At 34.2% G+C, this 19,338-nt stretch overlaps 1 protein-coding gene across 7 annotated transcripts in view; it reads left to right on the top strand.

Moving 5' to 3' along the window:
• CCDC178 (coiled-coil domain containing 178) overlaps positions 1-19,338 on the top strand; it is a 516,828-nt gene that overhangs the window by 182,757 nt on the left and 314,733 nt on the right. For all 7 annotated transcript variants that reach the window (XM_054537776.2, XM_054537781.2, XM_054537780.2 and 4 more), the window contains one exon: positions 15,652-15,835. In XM_054537776.2, coding sequence (XP_054393751.1) covers positions 15,652-15,835 — 184 coding nt within the window. The remainder of the gene's footprint in view (positions 1-15,651; positions 15,836-19,338) is intronic.

Genomic DNA, 19,338 nt, shown 5'->3' with positions numbered 1-19,338 from the left:
AAAAACCAAAAAAAACCCTGATATTAAAATGTATATGGAAAATTAAAGAAGGAGAAAATATTTAACAATGTTTTAGAACTAGGCTTCAGAAATTATAATACCATTTTTCAAAATTAACAATAGAGTTCAATATGTAAAATGACTCATTACTTGTGCTAGGGTAAAAAGATAGACCAGTGGAAGTGAGTAGAAAGTCCAAAATCAGACCTATACGTATACATTCACCAGATTTGTGACAAGTGTGCCACTGTAGTGCAGCAAAGAATAAATGGCCTAATAGCCTTATGAAAAAACAACAACAAAAAAAGTCTTACCTCTACCTATCTAATAAACAATAGTCTATTTTTTTGGAACGTAGTTGTAAATGTGAAAGTTTGAACAATACAAAATTCTAAGAAAACATAGAAAAATATCAATAAATATGAGTCAGGTAAAGTTTTCTTAAACAGGAAAATAAATACCATCATAGAGAAAAAAACTGATGAATAAACATTCCATTAAGACAGAGAAAAGGTAAACCAGACTGATAAAATATATTTGTTATAGCTATATCTGAGAAGATAAATTTATAAACCAAAAAAATTGGTGAAGAAAAATTAGTAAATAATAAAATAATAAATATATAATATAATGGTAAATATAAAATAACAAAAATAATTAAAAATTATAGAAAAAGCAAATAATCAAACAAAAATCTGCAGAACTGAACAGTCACTTCACAAAAGAGGATAAACAAATGTATAGTAATCATGAACGAGTAGAATGAATAGGTAAGATATAACATAGTCATACAAAGGAATACTCTGCAGCAGTGAGAATAAACAGATTTCAGCTACACACAACAACATGAATGAATCTTAGAAACATAATATTGAGTAAAAGTAGACAAAATGGCTGTATATACTATTGATCTTGTTCAGAAGCAGGCAAAATGGTCATAGGAGTCAGGATAGCAGTTCCTATTGGGTGGTAGTGACTGAGAGAGCACACTCCTGGGATTCTGCTGGCCATGTGTAATATATATATATATGTATTTTTTTTTCTGAATGAGGATGGTACTGGTGTATTCACATTAAAAATTCATTGAATTATACTCTGATTTGTACTCTCTTCTGTATAAAAGTTCTACTTCAATAAAATGTTACTTTTAAAACAAATATTAAATTACATAAATTGTTAATTCAGTCCAACTAAAATGTGTTCAATCACTTATTAATCATTTATTGAATTCATATTGTATGCAGACATTATGGTAGGTTCTAAAGTTACAATATATATGTGGAAAACTTCCTGCCTTCAATGAGCCCCTAAGAAAATACATAATTATTATGGAAGTTATGTTTTTCAGTAGCTGATATGGCTTGGCTCTAAGTCCCCACCCAAATCTCATCTTGAATCCCCACATGTTGGGAGAGGGACTGATTGTGGGGGGGGTGACTGAATCATGGGGGCAGACTTCCCCTTTCTTTTCTCGTGATAGTGAGTGAATTCTCAGGAGATCTGATTCTTTGAAAGTGTGTGTCATTTCCTCCTTCACTCTCTCTCTCTCCTGTTCAGCCGTGCTAATATGTGCTTGCCTCCCCTTTGCCTTCCGCTATGATTGTAAGTTTCCAGAGGCCTCCTAGTCATGTTTCCTGTTAAGCCTGAAGAACTGTGAGTCCATTAAGCCTCATTTCTTCATATATTACCCAGTCTCAGGTAGTTCTTTATAGAAGTGTGAAAACGGACTAATACAGTAGCCTAATAAGTACAGTAAGAAATGCAAGAAAGGAGCTAGCAGGAGCTTCTGCACTGCAGCTCATTTTAGCTATTAGTGACTATCATTACCTGGGATTAAAAACCAAACAAGCAAAAAAACTTAATTCTGTGGTTTCCTTTACCCTGCTTTCTATGAAGATATTACATTTGTTAATTTTTTTCTCTTTGAAGTAATATGGCCTTGTGATGTTTTTACATATAAAATTAGAAAGATAAAATGCACAGCCTTTTTTTTACGGTTACAAACCCACCACCTTGTAATTGCTTGCACCTAGGGCCTATGTCATCATTTCCCCCATTTTTGGATCCTCAAGGACTAACCTAGTGTCTGAAACATTGTTGATGTACGTTATGTGCTATACAATATTTTCAGTAGAAAATATTCATTTGTAGTATACTATGTGTAACTTGTTACATTGTATAAAATACATAAAATAATATAGAGATTAATAATTTTTATCTTTTAGTACTTTATCTGAGAAATAGCTTCATATATCTTTATTTGTATTTCATTTAAAATATTTTCAAACAGCAATTTAATAACATTATAACTATGATTAATAAACTAATATTGTAAGTTTATACTTAGGACTAAATATATTTATATTTAAAGAAAACAGACTTAAAAAGCAGGTGTGTGAGTGTGTTTGTGTGTCTTGAACACCTGCTTTGTGTCTGACACTGTTTGAGGTGCTCATGACAATGTTTAAATTTACATTGTTGTATAGGAAAATAATAATAAACATGTTGACTAATGAATATATAATTAAAAATGTAGTCATTGGTACTCTTGTGAGGACAATAAAATTGAATAATGTGGTAGAGAATGACAGGCCAGGGCAGGGTTGAGGACTCTGCTTTAGCAAGGATATTCAGTGTCACCTCTCTGAGAAACTAACATTGGAATTGAGACCTGAATGAAGACATGTCAGTCAAGCAGGTCTGAGGAAGAGAATTCCAAGTATAAGAGGAAGCTTTGAGACAGATAAAAATTCTTTGTGCTCTGAAAAGAGAATGGAGGCCGGTGTTGCTAGAAAATTGTATGAGAGGGGTAATTCACAGAGACAAATGTTGGTAAGGCAGACAGGGCTCATATACTAAAAGCTTGTAAGTGTACTAATGATAGAGGCACATGATTAAGGCATTTTCATAATCTTACATTTTAGAGAGATCACTTGGGCTGCTTAGTGATGGATGGACTTTGGTGCATTTAAGATGGAAGGCTTTTTTTGGTAATTCAAAAAAATTATAATAATTAAGATATATAGATAAAGGCTTTTACAGTATAAATGGTAGGACATTCAGATATATTTTGGAAGGGATGCTAACTCGACCTTTTGGTAGGTGGGATATAAGACGTGAAGGAAAAACTGGTTGGCTATTTGCTAAAATAACAAGAGCTTATAGATGGTATGAAGAGGATTTGGGAAGAGAAGATATGTCTCCTTAGGCCATATTAAATTTCAGATTCTTATGAGCTCTTGAAATGGTAATGAGAAGTAACAATTAGATACATTGGTTTACAGCCCAGTGATAAGGAGGATCCCAAAGACAAATTTGGAGTCATAAAATTAAACAATGGGACAGTTTGAGATGTCTAAAAAGAGAGTGTAGGCAGAGAAGTAATGAGAATTTACATTTTGTGCAATATGGACAATGGAGAACATGAAAAGTTTTTTGCTACAGAACACTTATAAATGGGGCATACACAGGGCTCACATCTTTTAAATGAAGAGCTGGGCTTACAGGCAAGTAAAGGAAATCCTCAGGGTTCAATGCATTGAAAGTAATTGAACAACTGCAGGCTGAATTCCCAACTGATGTTTAGCTGCCCTGAAAATATGGGTGGAAGAATAGCCTTGTTGAACTTGGTAAACAAGGGAATTAAATTTTAATGGCTTCAAATAATAGGTCATGGGCCATGGATCTGTGCAAGTGAAGGAGTTGGATAAAGTAAGGGCACTTAAGTGAATAGAAAAAAATCTACCCATGCATGAGCAAAGGCCAAAGCAAGAAAGTATCTGTCTACATCTGGGACCTGGGTGAAAGAAAAGGAAGTGAGAACATTCCCAGTCTGGCCTCTTTTCACAATGGTTTGATGTTTTAATTTACACTATCGAAGTGTTTTTAGAAGGCCCCAACCAAGAAATTATCATAGAAAAGTTATCCTGCTCTGCTCAAATAGTCTCTGGAGGAATAAACCCTAGACTGAGGCCATACAAGAGTCTCACACAAAAAGTAAGGCTTTTAAAAATGAACTTACAAAATTATAAAGCACATAAGGAAAATTCCAACATGAATTGGAGTTATCAGAAACAATGATAAGATTCTTATTTTATCAGCAAAAATTTCAAATAAAGAATTAAATAGAACTCAGATTGTACAATTATGAGATTTATTCTATCTAAGTTTTAAATAGTTAATGGGAACAAAACAAACTAATAGAATGCTATCCAAAAAGTGCAGGCAGTTGAAAAAGAATCCACCAAAACTTGTAAAAATTAAAACTGGATTCATTTCTACTGAAGATTCTATTAATTGAATAGTAGAAAGAGCTGGGGGAAATTCATTAGTGTACCTAAAAATAGAACCCAGAATACAGCACAGAGAGAAAAAGAGAGAAAATCTGGAAGAAATATTCAAGTTGTGGAAAATAGAAGGAGAAATAAAGGAAAGAATGGGGAAAGCAGTATTCAAAAAGATAATGGCAGATGATCTATAATTTTTAGAACATAGATTTTCAGCTTCAAACAGCAGCATAAATCCCACCCAACATAAACTCAGAAACAGAACTTTAATTTATTTAAACCATAGTTTACTCAAATTGGAAGGAGAAATTAAAGGCATGGCATGCTTTTTGTCAAACAAATGTATTCTATAGGGACAGCATCTTCATCCTTCCTCTTTAGATTCCAAGGAATAAATAATACTTTTTGTTCAAGGCCAAGGTGTCCATCTGTGCTGTTGGTCTCAACCTCTTCTGCCCTGTTCAAGACATAGTTTTACTTGTATCACTTCCATTTTTGACATCTTTATTCACTATCTTTTTTCCTTCCTTATCTTTTTAAACTATAGACATCATTAATCCTCCTCCAATATAAAATGAAAGATTTGCTTTCATCCTATTTGTACTTATAGCAAATCACTCAATAGTTCCCTTTTACTCTTATTAAAAATTACACAGAGTTAGCAATGTTTGCCAGATTATTAGAAATATTTCCTTCACTATTAATCATTTATTGACATAAAGCAGTCCAGCTTCTTAAATCCCATGCTACCAAAATTTATCTTACTTAAGTGCAAAAAAAGACCTTTCTTCCTGAATCCATGAGGTCATTTTTCAGTCCTGTGGTAGGCCGGTTTTTTTTCTCTCTTTCTTTCTACATGTTACCCAAGTATTTGTGTCTATGCCCTCTTTGATGCTATCCCTTTTTGAGATTCAGGATGCTATTCTCTTGATTCTTCTGGTTCTTCCTTTAACTCTGTGAAGCTGTTCTTTTCAGGAGTCCTAGAGCAGCTGATATGTCTCTGCTGTCCCTGATTAGTTTAGAGTACTAATCTCAGCCCATGTAAACCCTTGCTCCATCTCCTGTCCCAGAAATTTTGCCTGGTCCCCTTATTTTTACACGTACTGTACATTTTTTGACTCTTTAATCTCACTCAACATTCTCTAGCTCTACCAACAGTATCATTTGGAGTATCTACTCTCTCCCCTAACTTAAATCCTGCACTGTTATCCACCAAGTTACCTGTTTTGGGCATCATTCTATATCCCTCTCTCCTGGCTCACTCCAGCATCTTACCAACTTCTTTAAATATCTCTCCAATGGGTACTTTTCTTTTTCTCTATTTCAATTACCAATAAAATAAACCAGGCCCTTACTGTCTCATGATGGGAACACTATTTTCTTTCAGCAGCTTAAAAACATTTCATAGGCTCCCTACCAGCTATTGGATAAAGTCCATGCTTCCAGACTGACAGATTGGACACTGTAAACTGTCACCTGCCCAACTTCAAACTCATCTCTTAGTATTCCTCCCATGATCTGAGTCTGTTTTAAATAAATTACCTGAAGCTGGGTAATTTATAAAGAAAAGAGGTTTATTGAGTTCATGGTTCTGCAGGCTTGGAAGTTCAAGGGCATGACCCCATCCTGGCTAGGGCTTTCGTGCTGCATCAGAACATGCTGGAGAGGGTCAAAGGGAAGCAAACAGGTACAAAGACACAAAACTTGAGAGGCATCCTGGTTTTATAACAACCCACTCTCATGGGAACTAATTAATTCCCATAAAAACTAATCCGATCTCACCAAAGCAAGAGCTCAGTATAGTGAGAACAGCACAAAGCCATTCATGAGGGATTTGCTGCCATGATTGAAACTCTTCCTGCTAGACCCCACCCCATAATACTGTCACATTGGGGATCAGATGTCAACATGGGTTTTAACAGTGACAAACAAACTATCTCCAAACCCTAGCAATCCTTATGTTCTAGCCTATTAAAATGCTTATGCATCTGAACTCATATTGTTTTCAGCTTCAGTTTGGTCTCCAATATTCTTCTGATAGGAATTTACTTTTTCTTCCTCCTCCTTCCACCTGCTCCTCCTCTTCCTTCTCTTCCTCTTCTTCTTCAGCACGTTTTTAAATCTGATTAATTCACCCTTCATATAATAGCTCAGACATTAACTGTTGCCAGAAGCTTGTCCTATTGGTAACTTATCTTCCCTTGTCTACAAACCAAAACAGTGTTAAGTGCCTCTTCCATTATTGTACTTACTATCGCACTAGAATCTGTTTTTTGTTTCCTGTTTTCTTCATGAGAGTATAAACTTGTTTCCATTTATCTTCATATCTCAGTCACCTAGCACAGCTGTTGACATATAATCAATGCTCAATAAGTATCCATTTAACTAACTTTCCTTGGTTCCATACTTCCCTTTTAGCACTTTCCACACTATGTATACTTACTGCCAGTTTGCTTATTTGTTGCTTCCTGTCTGGCCTGAGCTGCTTAATTGCCTTCATTGTATGTATCTGTGTGTGTGGGTGTTTCTCAATAGGTGCTGAATAAATGACATAATGAATGAATGATAGCCAAATATAAAAATTTATTCTTAGTTCTTCCTTTGCTTCAGTATCTCTGTCCTCCTATTCTCTGTGCTATATATTCTGATGTCACATCCACTTGTGTCTCTTTCTGTTCCAAAGCAAGACTAATAATTATTTTTCTTATATTTTTTCCCTCTCATTGTGTGTCATCTCACTAAAGCAGAGAACACTATAAAGAGTCATGCAGTCTTTATATACTATTTTAATTAACAAAAACTGTCTATTGAATCATTTGTGTTATTCAGTGCAGGTAAGCAGTATGTATATATTACCCTCAATTTATTTAATCTTGATTACAACTTTGATGATAGGTATTATTAAATTAATCTTACAGATAAGGAAATTGAGTATGAAACCATCCTCCCCAATTACATAAGGAGCAATCAGGATTTGAATACAGGTCTACTTAACTCCAACATTTATGTTCTTTCCACTTAGCAACACAGCCTCTTCTCTTCCGTTAGCTAAGTCTTGATTCTTATTTCTGACATGCTACAGAAGATTTTGGACACAAAACCTACTTCAAAAAAAATCAAAAGCTTGTGGTTTAACTTAATTCTCTATCTCTACATTTGACTATATCCATTGTTTATCTCAGAAAGCTCTGTTCTTCTTACTCTCTCCTTTATTTGTTATCTTTTTTAACTCTACCACTTATCTGAATCACCTTCCCCTTAGTCCCAGTTTCTCTTTTTCCTTAAGTCCAAACATAATTTAATGGTTAAAAAGCAAATCACTGATTTCATAAGTCTAGTGAATATCCCCATGAAACATCCTCATATTGGAACTGTTATGTACACTAAGATTCCACTAGAAAACTATCTCAACATTTGATGTCATTTCCAGACTTTTACACTATTTAAATAAATTACATAATTACTGCAATATATGATATACTGTTCATATATAGTTTACCTTCAGAATGCCAACATTAAAACACAGATGCCATATTTGTTAACAGACTTTGTTCAGTTATCCTATACATACAAATATTTACTAGACCTTTTTGTGACAACGATGATGATATGATTGTTTACCTTGCAGAAACAGTTTATAATTTGATAACTTTGTCTTTCAAACCAATGAGCATCCATTAGAAATAGACCCTTTACATTTGGGACATTTGACTTGAGCAAACAATTTTACTTGACTTATTCACATGATAGACAGGGTTCAAAAACCTAAGTCAAGGAAAATGAGCTTGTTTAAAATGATTTGAAATTGATTAACTTAGATTTAGTTTGCTTGAAATTAACTGTGTGGTATGAATTTCTATATAGTCATTTTCTTACATTCAAGCTCTGTAAAATATTCTAAATATCTATTTCTAGTGTTCAACTGTATCTTAAGCAAGACAATGCCATTGTAACTGCAGTGAGCCAAAGATGGGGTTGGTAATTGAGGGAAATGAGCAAAAAAGCTATTGAACAATATAGAGATATACTGGCATATTTTATGAAGTTTGTTTTTTAAGAAGTAACAGTGTGGTGATTTATTTGTAGAGATAGCAATTTGAATATTACTGAAGTTGTTAAATAGCCTGGAATACCTAGAATGAATCCACAGGGTACTGTGTTTTTCATACCCATTTAGCTATGTTTTACCAGTCTATTAATTTGAGTTGCTTCACAGAAGTGTCAAATTCTTCTTTTTCCAGCATTGCACAACAAACTTTTGCATCAATGTTTTAAATGATTTTACTTTTGGTTTTTAATTTTTTTCAGACATTAAAAGATAAAAGTATACAAATAATGCATTAAAATGATACATACGTAATCTAAAATTAACTACTCCCCGACATGTTAGCCCATTTTAGAGTTTTTTTTCCAGGAGTTAAATACTAAAAATAAATTATACTTTCTATTCCTACTTTCTACCTCTGCAGAGGCATTGAAATATGAATTTGGGTGATACAGTCCATGCAAGAACTTAGACTTTCAATCCATTAGCTTTCTCATTTTCAACAGTCTTTTCTCCCATCCTACACCAACCACCTTCTCTTATAGTTTTACTCTGTTTTTGTCATTTCCAAGTATTGAGTTATTTCCTGGTCTCAGTTTTAAGTATCCACTCTCAGATAACCAACACCTCTTTTTCTAACTTACTCTACTAGCACCCAACAAATTTTTGACACTATGATGACCAATCTATCATCCTTACTACATTTATATATCCCACCTTATTTTCCTTCTTTCCCTTCTTACAGAACCTAGTTACATTGGATCAAAATAAGCACATATTTAAATAACATTCAAGACTGAATTTTTATGACTTGAAAAGCCCTATCGCTACCTAAACCAGCAGCTTTCTTCATTGAACTTTTCCTAGCAGCTGAATGTGGCTAAAATAAAACACAAGTGTGCTAAGTAGCCTCACAGGGTGGATCCTGGTTTGGTGGGCCCTAGAGATTATAGTATATGGGGGCAGTAGATAAAAGAAAACAATATTATGAATACAGAATGCCCACAGTCACTTGAATACCACTTGACAGAGGAGACCTTATATTAGAAAGAGAGAATGATCTTCATCAATTTTGATTAAAATATCTTGTTTCTACAAACTTTATAAAAACATATGACCATGTGAAAACACTGCTAGGGAGACACTCAAAGGACTTTGGAAGGGGCTGCGGCCAATTAAAGGCCCTCATGTTTAAGCTTCATTAGCAGCACAATAAATTTACTTCTGAGTAGAACTTAAATTCTGTGACCATAAATCTCAAGTGATATTCAGCATGACCAAGAAATTTCTAGACAGCTCCACTTTTCTGATGACTATTTTGTATCTTCTCCCTCTTTTGACTCCTAATACCCATATTATCCTCATTTTAAACTAAGCATCCTCTTCATAGGGAGTATAGATATAATGAATGAGAATTATCTCAATCTCTTACCAGCTTACTGGTACACAATACGAGTATATCCTTTTTTCCATGAATCATTATTCATCTTTAGCAGCACATGAGCTTTACATAATATTGCTCATTTTATAAAGTGTGAAAACACAGAATAAACCTTAGTCCTGTAACTCATCTCTTTCTATTCTTTTTTGTAGCAAAACTTTAAAAAATAAACACGTCTATTTCTGTGAACTCACAGTTAATTCTCTATTGAATCCACTCAACCAGGCTTTTCTCAGTGTCATATTCTGGATCCAATGTCAATTTTTCTCCTTAATTTGAAGGTATTTTTTATTGTTTTCTTATTCAGTTTTGCTTGGTAGGACATCTGATGACATTTTGGATATAATTTCTTTGTAAATAATTTGTCTTTTCTCTCTGGGAACTTTATAATTTTCTCTTCTTATTTAAGAGTTCTGAAATTTCATAATTTTGTTTGTAGCTATGTCTGTGTGTGTAATTTTTTCAGTTTAGCACTAAGTAAGATTATTCAATTTGATGATCCTTGTTGGGTTTTCGTACTGAAATTTTGCGGGTATAGTTTTGCTATATACACCTGCTACCTATCTATTCTATTTCCTGTCCTATGATGTTCTGATAGGAGTCTGATAGTTGATTTGTGAATTGTTTCTTATAATTCTGCGTTTTTTATTACATATTTTGAAAATATATAGTCAGAGATATTGAAGTAAATAAGTATTTCATTTCTTGTTGAATTGTTTTCTTTTAATATCTACTTTTACCTTGTTTCTTTCTCATGATTTTCTCATTAAATTATATTTTGTGATATTACTGTTGCTGCACTAATGTTTATTTTCAAATTTTTGAGTGGTTTAGTCCCCAGTCTTTATTTTTTGGGCAGCAGTGAATCTTATTTTTTAAACATAATCTGATGATATTAGTAGGTGTACTTTAGACATGTGTATTATGATAAGCCTAATTAGTGACACTAGTTTTAAAACATGTTTAGATAATTCTAGACATTTTAAATTAATCTGGAATTATTTAGTTTTTCTACTATCCTCCTGAGCATTACATATATTTTTGCAAAAAATAAATTACTATTGAACATCTTTACACTTGTCCTATTTTTTAAATAGTTATATGGTGCCTTGGTTTCACTTTTAAATAATAATTTTTCACAATCAATACATACATTTGCTGACATTTCTCATTCATTTTTGTTTTTATATCTTCTTGTTTATCCTTTTTGCTCACTTTCCAGTGGCTAAAATGATTCTTTAATAGTTATTTTAATAAAGAGACAGCCAAGTCATGAGTGAACTCCCATTCACAATTGCTTCAAAGAGAATAAAGTACCTAGGAATCCAACTTACAAGGGATGTGAAGGACCTCTTCAAGGAGAACTACAAACCACTGCTCAATGAAATAAAAGAGGACACAAACAAATGGAAGAACATTCCATGCTCATGGATAGGAAGAATCAATGTCGTGAAAATGGCCATACTGCCCAAGGTAATTTATAGATTCAATGCCATCCCCATCAAGCTACCAATGACTTTCTTCACAGAATTGGAAAAAACTACTTTAAAGTTCATATGGAACCAAAAAAGAGCCCACATTGCCAAGTCAATCCTAAGCCAAAAGAACAAGGCTGGAGGTGTCACGCTACCTGACTTCAAACTATACTACAAGGCTACAGTAACCAAAACAGCATGGTACTGGTACCAAAACAGAGATATAGACCAATGGAACAGAGCAGAGCCCTCAGAAATAATACCACACATCTACAACCATCTGATCTTTGACAAACCTGACAAAAACAAGAAATGGGGAAAGGATTCCCTATTTAGTAAATGGTGCTGGGGAAACTGGCTACCCATAGGTAGAAAGCTGAAACTGGATCCCTTCCTTACACCTTATACAAAAATTAATTCAAGATGGATAAAAGACTTAAATGTTAGACCTAAAACCATAAAAACCCTAGAAGAAAACATAGGCAATACCATTCAGGACATAGGCATGGGCAAGGACTTCATGTCTAAAACACCAAAAGCAATGGCAACAAAAGCCAAAATAGACAACTGGGATGTAATTAAACTAAAGAGCTTCTGTACAGCAAAAGAAACTACCATCAGAGTGAACAGGCAACCTACAGAATGGAAGAAAATTTTTGCAATCTACTCATCTGACAAAGGGCTAATATCCAGAATCTACAAAGAACTCAAACAAATTTACGAGAAAAAAACAAACAACCCCATCAAAAAGTGGGCAAAGTATATGAACAGACACTTCTCAAAAGAAGACATTTATGCAGCCAACAGACGCATGAAAAAATGTTCATCATCACTGGCCATCAGAGAAATGCAAATCAAAACCACAATGTGATACCATCTCACACCAGTTAGAATGGAGATCATTAAAAAGTCAGGAAACAACAGGTGCTGGGGAGGATGTGGAGAAATAGGAACACTTTTACACTGTTGGTGGGACTGTAAACTAGTTCAACCCTTGTGGAAGACAGTGTGGCGATTCCTCAAGGATCTAGAACTAGAAATACCATTTGACCCAGCCATCCCATTACTGGATATATACCTAAAGGACTATAAATCATGCTGCTATAAAGACACATGCACACATATGTTTATTGCGGCACTATTCACAATAGCAAAGACTTGGAACCAACCCAAATGTCCATCAATAGTAGACTGGATTAAGAAAATGTGGCACATATACACCGTGGAATACTATGCAGCCATAAAAAAGGATGAGTTCATGTCCTTTGTAGGGACATGGATGAAGCTGGAAACCATCATTCTCAGCAAACTATCGCAAGGACAAAAAACCAAACACTGCATGTTCTCACTCACAGGTGGGAATTGAACAATGAGAACACTTGACACAGGAAGGGGAACATCACACACCAGGGCCTGTTTTGGGGTTGGGGAGGGGGGAGGGATAGCATTAGGTGATATACCTAATGTAAATGATGAGTTAATGAGTGCAGCACACCAACATGGCACATGTATATATATGTAACAAACCTGCACATTGTGCACATGTACCCTAGAAGTTAAAGTATAAAAAATAAAAATTAAAAAAAAAAGGCTTTCTGGTAAATTTTCTTCAGCTATGTCAATTTAGCTCATCAATCTTGAATAATAATTTGGCAATGTATGGAACTATAGCTTCACATTTATTTTGGCTTAGATTTGAAGATAATAATTTTCTCTTGGCATTTATTACATCACTTTGTATGTCCTTAATAAGTATCTTTAATATTCTACTGTTTCATCACTATATCTTTAGCTGTAGATTTTTTATTTTTATAATGTTCAGTACTCACAACTAATTTTGTTATCTGGTCTGTGGTCCTATTTTTTTCTCAAGTCTAGAAATTTCTCGCATTTTTAAACTAATCTTCTTCATAGGTAGTATAGAAAATTTCTCTAGTCTTTACACAACGTATCTTATTATTGTTCCTTCTGCAAATCAAATGGAATGTCGCTTAACACATACTCAAACACATACGACATATTCGTCCCACTCCGTTTAATGCATGGACTGTGTTTTCCACAAAACAAATACATGTATAAACATGCACAACATATATACACATACATACACAAAGATTAACACACATGCACACAGTAAACACAAAAAGTATCCACAAACACAAATATGCATGTGTACACAAACATAAGTACACATAGACTCAAAAGTATACATATACTACGTATAGACACAAACGTGCCACACATATATATTGTGTGTGCTTGCACACACACACAACCCCCCCATATTTTTTGTGCTGTTTGAGTAAATACCTTAGTACTTCATTCCTACCTATTTATCCAAAACTCTGACTCTTCTCAGTTTGGAGTTTTTTGGTTCTATTTCAAAACTATTTTAATTATTTCTGTCCATATTTCTTTTCATTATTCCTTAAAATTTGTTGTCTTCCCCATCTATCTATTTTTGTCTAATTTCTGCCGTGTGTCAAAATTTCTTTTCCTTTTACAAAATTAGTGATTACTTAGATCTTTGAGCATTTTAAATATACTTATTTTAAGTTCTTTGTCAGAATGTTTCATAAAATCAATATCACCTAAAGTGCTTTGGGTTCACACTCTGATTGCTAGGTCTTTGGAAACAAGATATTTCTTAATGTTTTGGTGTCTTTTTTGAGGCCTCCCATTCTAAATAAGCAGGTCTCTTTTCTCTCTCTGACTTTGTCTCTCTGTCTCTCTCACATACACACACACACACACAACACACTCACATACATACACATACACCCCTCTCTTTCTCTCATACACACGTATCTTCTTGTTTATCTCTTTCCAATTGAAATTATGTCATTGCTTCTACCTCACCCTACTTGGTCCCAATTAACCAATCTTTAAATTCTTCCATTTGTGGTCTTCTTTTCTGATTCCCAGTGATCATGCAAAGATGATATGGAGGATAACATTATTGCAATTACTGATTCAATAGGCAGCATGGTTGAGTTATTGGTCTCAGGATCTGTTCTCCTCAATGCCTTTGCTCCTTGCTCTCTATGTATCTTTAGCCCCAGTCAGTGAATGATCCTTTCACATCAAGCACAGCTCATGCAAAGCCCTGCCATGAGTCAGTGAACCTTGCACTGGTCGCTCATCTGGTGCAACACCTTCAGCTAGTTTTATGCTTCTTCTCCTCTACTTATGCTTTGATTTTCGACCCCATTTCTAGTCTACCTTGTTTGTGAGCCTAGCTATGTCTCCTGCTTGCCCCGAATGTATGTTTATTCTTATTTCTACATCATTCTTTCATCCTATTTTGGAATAGGTGAAAATGAAGGATCAATGCAGCTCATCATCAGCTGATTTGGCCACATTAATTCAATCTTCTCTGTGTTCTGTTAAGTGAAAGCTAATCATGTGTATTCATCCCAACCTCTTGAGCAGTGCTACTTGAATGAACTGTGGTCTGCAACCAAGTGTCATCAACCTGGCACCTATTCTCAGACCCATCCTGCATCTACTGAACCACATTCTGAGAGTGAAGCCTGGGAATCTGTGACTTTCAAAGCTCTCCCTGTGATTTTTATGTATATGCAAGGTTTAGATACTGCTCCAGTTAATATCTATAGTTTGCTTTCTGATTGCATGTTAGAATCACATGGAGTGCTTAAAAATAGTGACGCTGGAGCTTTACCCCAGATTGATTGTATGTTATTATAAGCCTACTAATCCATCCAGAATTTTTAGAAACACAAAGTTTTATTAAATGCTTTGCAGGTTATTATAATGTGGAGTTAGTGTTGAGAACCATTGCTTTATTCAAGTGGTTCTCAACAGGGATGATTTTGTACCTTTAGGGGATTTTTGGCAGTGGCTGGAGACATTTTTGGCTGCTACAACTGAGACAGTGCTACTGGCATCTAGTGGGAGATGCTGCAAAATATCTTACAATGCACAGGACATCCCACCTACAAAAAGAATTGTGCCACCACAAATGTCAATAATATCGAAGTTGAGAAACTTTGCTCTTTTATATGCTTTGGTTTTTGTTTAGGCTTTTCCATTGAACATATTCTCTAGTAAAAACACCTTTATGGAAGTCACAAATTGAAATGGAAAGGAGTATAGAAGGGATTTTGAATGTTCAAAAAGGCAAGCACCCGGATTCCCCAAGCCTTTCTTATTGATGCTCTTATGCTTCTGAAATTGGAAACAGCCTGACAATTAGGGGTAACCATCAGAAGCAGCAGAATAAATGGAGTCCTAGGACACATGTTCTGTCTTCAAGTTTTAGCTAATTATCCAGCAATTTTGTATTTTTGACAACATAAAATATGATCTTATTCTTTTTTACTATTACTGAATGTTTGTCTCACTATATACTCAATAATATTAATTTTTGCTTTACTTTTACAGTATAAGGAAAAAATCAGAATATGAATCTGAAATAAAATATTTGACAACAATGAAGTTAAAGAATGATAAGCATCTCAAGAACATCTATAAGGAGGCTTATCGCGTCGGTACTCTTTTCCACATAACCAAACACAAGACAGATGAAATGGAAGATAAAATAGCAGAAGTGAGAAGAAAGTTCAAGGTTGTGTATCTTTGTGTTCCTGTTACTCATGATGAAAAAAAGAGTAGTTTGCCTGAATTGTATCGATTTCCTCTTGATAATTAGATTTTAATTTAAGGATTAACAGTCTTTTCAAAAACTCACTTCTTATAAATGAGAAGAAAACCACCTCTCTCCAAAGGCTCAGCTTGAATAGAAGAGGATGAGGGCTCAATGTAGCTAATCCACAATTGTTTCTACTTTTTGCTATTATCAACCATAAACTACTTGGAGCACCAGGAGTGTGGTGCTCAGTTCATCTTTATCCTATATATCTAACACATAATAATGTCTGCCTATAGTAGGAAGAAGGGATTCTGAGAGGTGTTCGTCTACCTTATGTAATGTGAGAATAGAAAGTACCTCTAGTAGGCCTATGAGTTGTTGAATTCTAGAGTACCTGGAAATTTGTAGACTACATTTCTGCAGAAATAATTGCTCACATGCTTCAAACCCACGCCTAAGTGAGAGACGTATTGGATAGCAGCTCTCTGCCATTTGTGGTAGAGGCTTTGTATTAGTCCATTCTCACACTGCTATGAAGAAATACCTGAGACTTAGTAATTTATAAAGAAAAGAGGTTTAATTGACTCAGTTCTGCATGGTTGGGGAGGCCTCAGTAAACTTACAATTACGGCAGAAGGCACCTCTTCACAGGGTGGCAGGAATGAGAGCCAAGCAAATGGGGAAGCCCCTTATAAAACCATCAAATCACATGAGAACTTACTCACTATCATGAGACTAGCATGGGGGAACTGCCTCATGATTCAATTATCTCCACCTGGTCCCGCCCTTGACATGTGGGGATTATTACAATTCAAAGTGTGATTTGGGTATGGACACAAAGCCAAACCATATCAGACTTGCAAAGTCCACCCCACTTTACTGCACCTGCAGGGCCACTTCAACAGGCTGCTTTCATCCATCTTACACACATACGTGTCTCCTGTCTTTGCTATTTTCTTATTAAAGACTTACGAGCAAAAAAAAAAAAAAAATACCTAGAAAATATACAGTCTGTACACCATTTCCAACATCTGTTGCTAGCATTATCGTCAGTGAATACTTTCCTTTGTGATATCTGAATTTCGGATGTGTAAGTGTTTCTGTACTGAAAGATTGGGGTGTTTTTCCCACATTGAATCCAGCTGTTCAAATGACCTATGTCTCTCCTAATGGGTGTTGAATGGGTTAATCATATCTTCTATGAGATAAGTGAGTAAGCAAAGTAAACATGCATAGAAGAAATTAAAATGCAAGGCATATGATTCTATGGTTTAGCATATACAATAATATTGTAGATGTTTATAATTTTTTAAATAATATCAATATATTTCTGTATATTGGTCAGTTAATTTTTTCTTCTTTGAGGATATCAATGAAGATATCATCATCCACTTACTTGGCCACTTAACTGTGTATTTTAATTTTTCTAATTGACTCAAAACCTTTGTCATCTTTCATATATTTTCCCCGTGGCTGTCACAAACTACATTTAATTCTTCGAACATATTGCTTCATTTATCTGAGGTACTCACTTATGAAAGAGATGTTGCACTGGATTATTTATTTTTCTAAATTTTTTTGATACCATAAAATGGAACTTATAGATTCAATGCAAGTTTGATGTAACTCTACTGTAATTGCTTTGCCAGCCCAAAATAGAGTGCCCCCTTTTCTGTTATTTTTAATTTTATTTTTTAAATTGACATATAATAATTGTAGATATTTATTGGGTACATAGTGATATTGCCATACATGTAGAATATAGTGATCAGATTAAGGTAATTAACATATCCATCATCTCGAACATTTATCATTTCTTTGTGATGAAAATATTCAATATCATCTTTCTAGCTATTTGAAAATGTATATTATTCTTAACCATAGTGATCCTACAGTAGTATGGAACACGAGAACTTATTCCTTCTATCTAGCCATCATTTAGTATCCTTTAAAAAATATCTGTGTCCTACTTCCTCCAACCCACCCCACTTTTCAGTATTCTCTGTTCTTTTTACTTTTGTGAGATCAATTTTGGTTAGTTTTCACATATGAATGAGATTATGTAGTATTTAACTTTCTATTCCTGAGTTACTTCACTTAACATAATGTCCTCCAGTTCCATCCATGTTTCTGCAAATGATAGGATTTCATTCTTTCTTATGGCTCAATAATATTCCATTGTGTATATATACCACTTTTTGTTATCCATTTATCTGTTGTTGGACACCTAATTTGATTCCACATCTTGGCTATTGTGAATAGTGCCACAAAAAAAAACATGGGGATACAGATGTCTCTTCAATATATGAATTTCCTTTGGATAAATAAACAATAGTGGGATTGCAGGATGATATAGTACTCCTATTTGCAGTTTTTTGAGGAACCTCTGTCCTGCTGTCCATAGTGTCTTTACTAATTTTAATTCCTACCAACAGTATATGAATTCTCTTTTTTCCACATCTCACCAGCATTTGTTATTTTTTCATATTTTTATACTATCCATCCTAACTGGAGTTTGATGATACAGTTGTGGTTTTGATTTGCATTTATCCAGTAATTAGTAATGTTGAACTTTTTTTCTTGTATTTGTTAGCAATTTGTATGATTTTTTTTTGAAAAATATCTGTTCAGATCATTTGCCCATTTTTAAATCAGATTTTTTTTTTTTTTCTGTTGAGATGTTTTAGTTCCTTGTGTATTCTGGATATTAATCCCCTGTTGGATGAAAATATTATAAATATTTTCTCTTGTTCTTTAGGTGGTATTTTCACTCTGTTGACTGTTCCCTTTGCTGTGCAGAAGGTTTTTAGTTAAATATAATGTAATTTGTTTATTTTTGTTTTTGTTGTCTGTGCTTTTGAGGTCTTAGGAATAATATCTTTTCTTGAGCCAATGTTCTGAAGCATTTATCCTATGTTTTCTCCTAGTAGTTTTGTAGTTTGGGGTCTTACAGTTAGGTCTTTGACCCATTTGGAGCTGATTTTTGTATAGAGGGTCTAGTTTCATTCTTCTGCAGGTGGATATCCAGTTTTCCTAGCACCATTTATTGAATAAACTGTCCTTTCCCAATGTAGGTTCTTGGTGCCTTTGTCAAAAATCAGTTGGCTGTAGATATGTGAATTAATTTCTGGATTTTCTGTTCTGTTTAACTGGTCTATGTGACTGTTTTTATGCCAGTACCATGCTGTTGTTTTTATGCCAGTACCATGCTATCTTTGAACACAGCTTTGTAGTGAATTTTGAAGTCTGGTAGTATAATGTCTACAGCTTTGATCTTTTTGCTTAGGAATGCTTTGGTAATTTGAAGTCTTTTGGGGTTCCATACACATTTTAAGATGATTTTTTCTTTTTCTATTAAGAACATATTTGGTATTTTTATAGGAATTTCATTGAATCTGTAGATTGATTTGAGTAGTATGGTTAACATACTATTTTAACTATATTAATTGTTTATCAATTTTTAACAATATTAATTTTAA

The sequence above is a fragment of the Pongo abelii genome, chromosome 17 (genome assembly GCF_028885655.2).
Source record: "Pongo abelii isolate AG06213 chromosome 17, NHGRI_mPonAbe1-v2.0_pri, whole genome shotgun sequence".
NCBI classification, from domain to species: Eukaryota; Metazoa; Chordata; class Mammalia; order Primates; family Hominidae; genus Pongo; species Pongo abelii.
The sequence above is the reverse complement of the archived record's forward strand: the minus strand, read 5'-3'. Positions and strand labels throughout refer to the sequence as shown.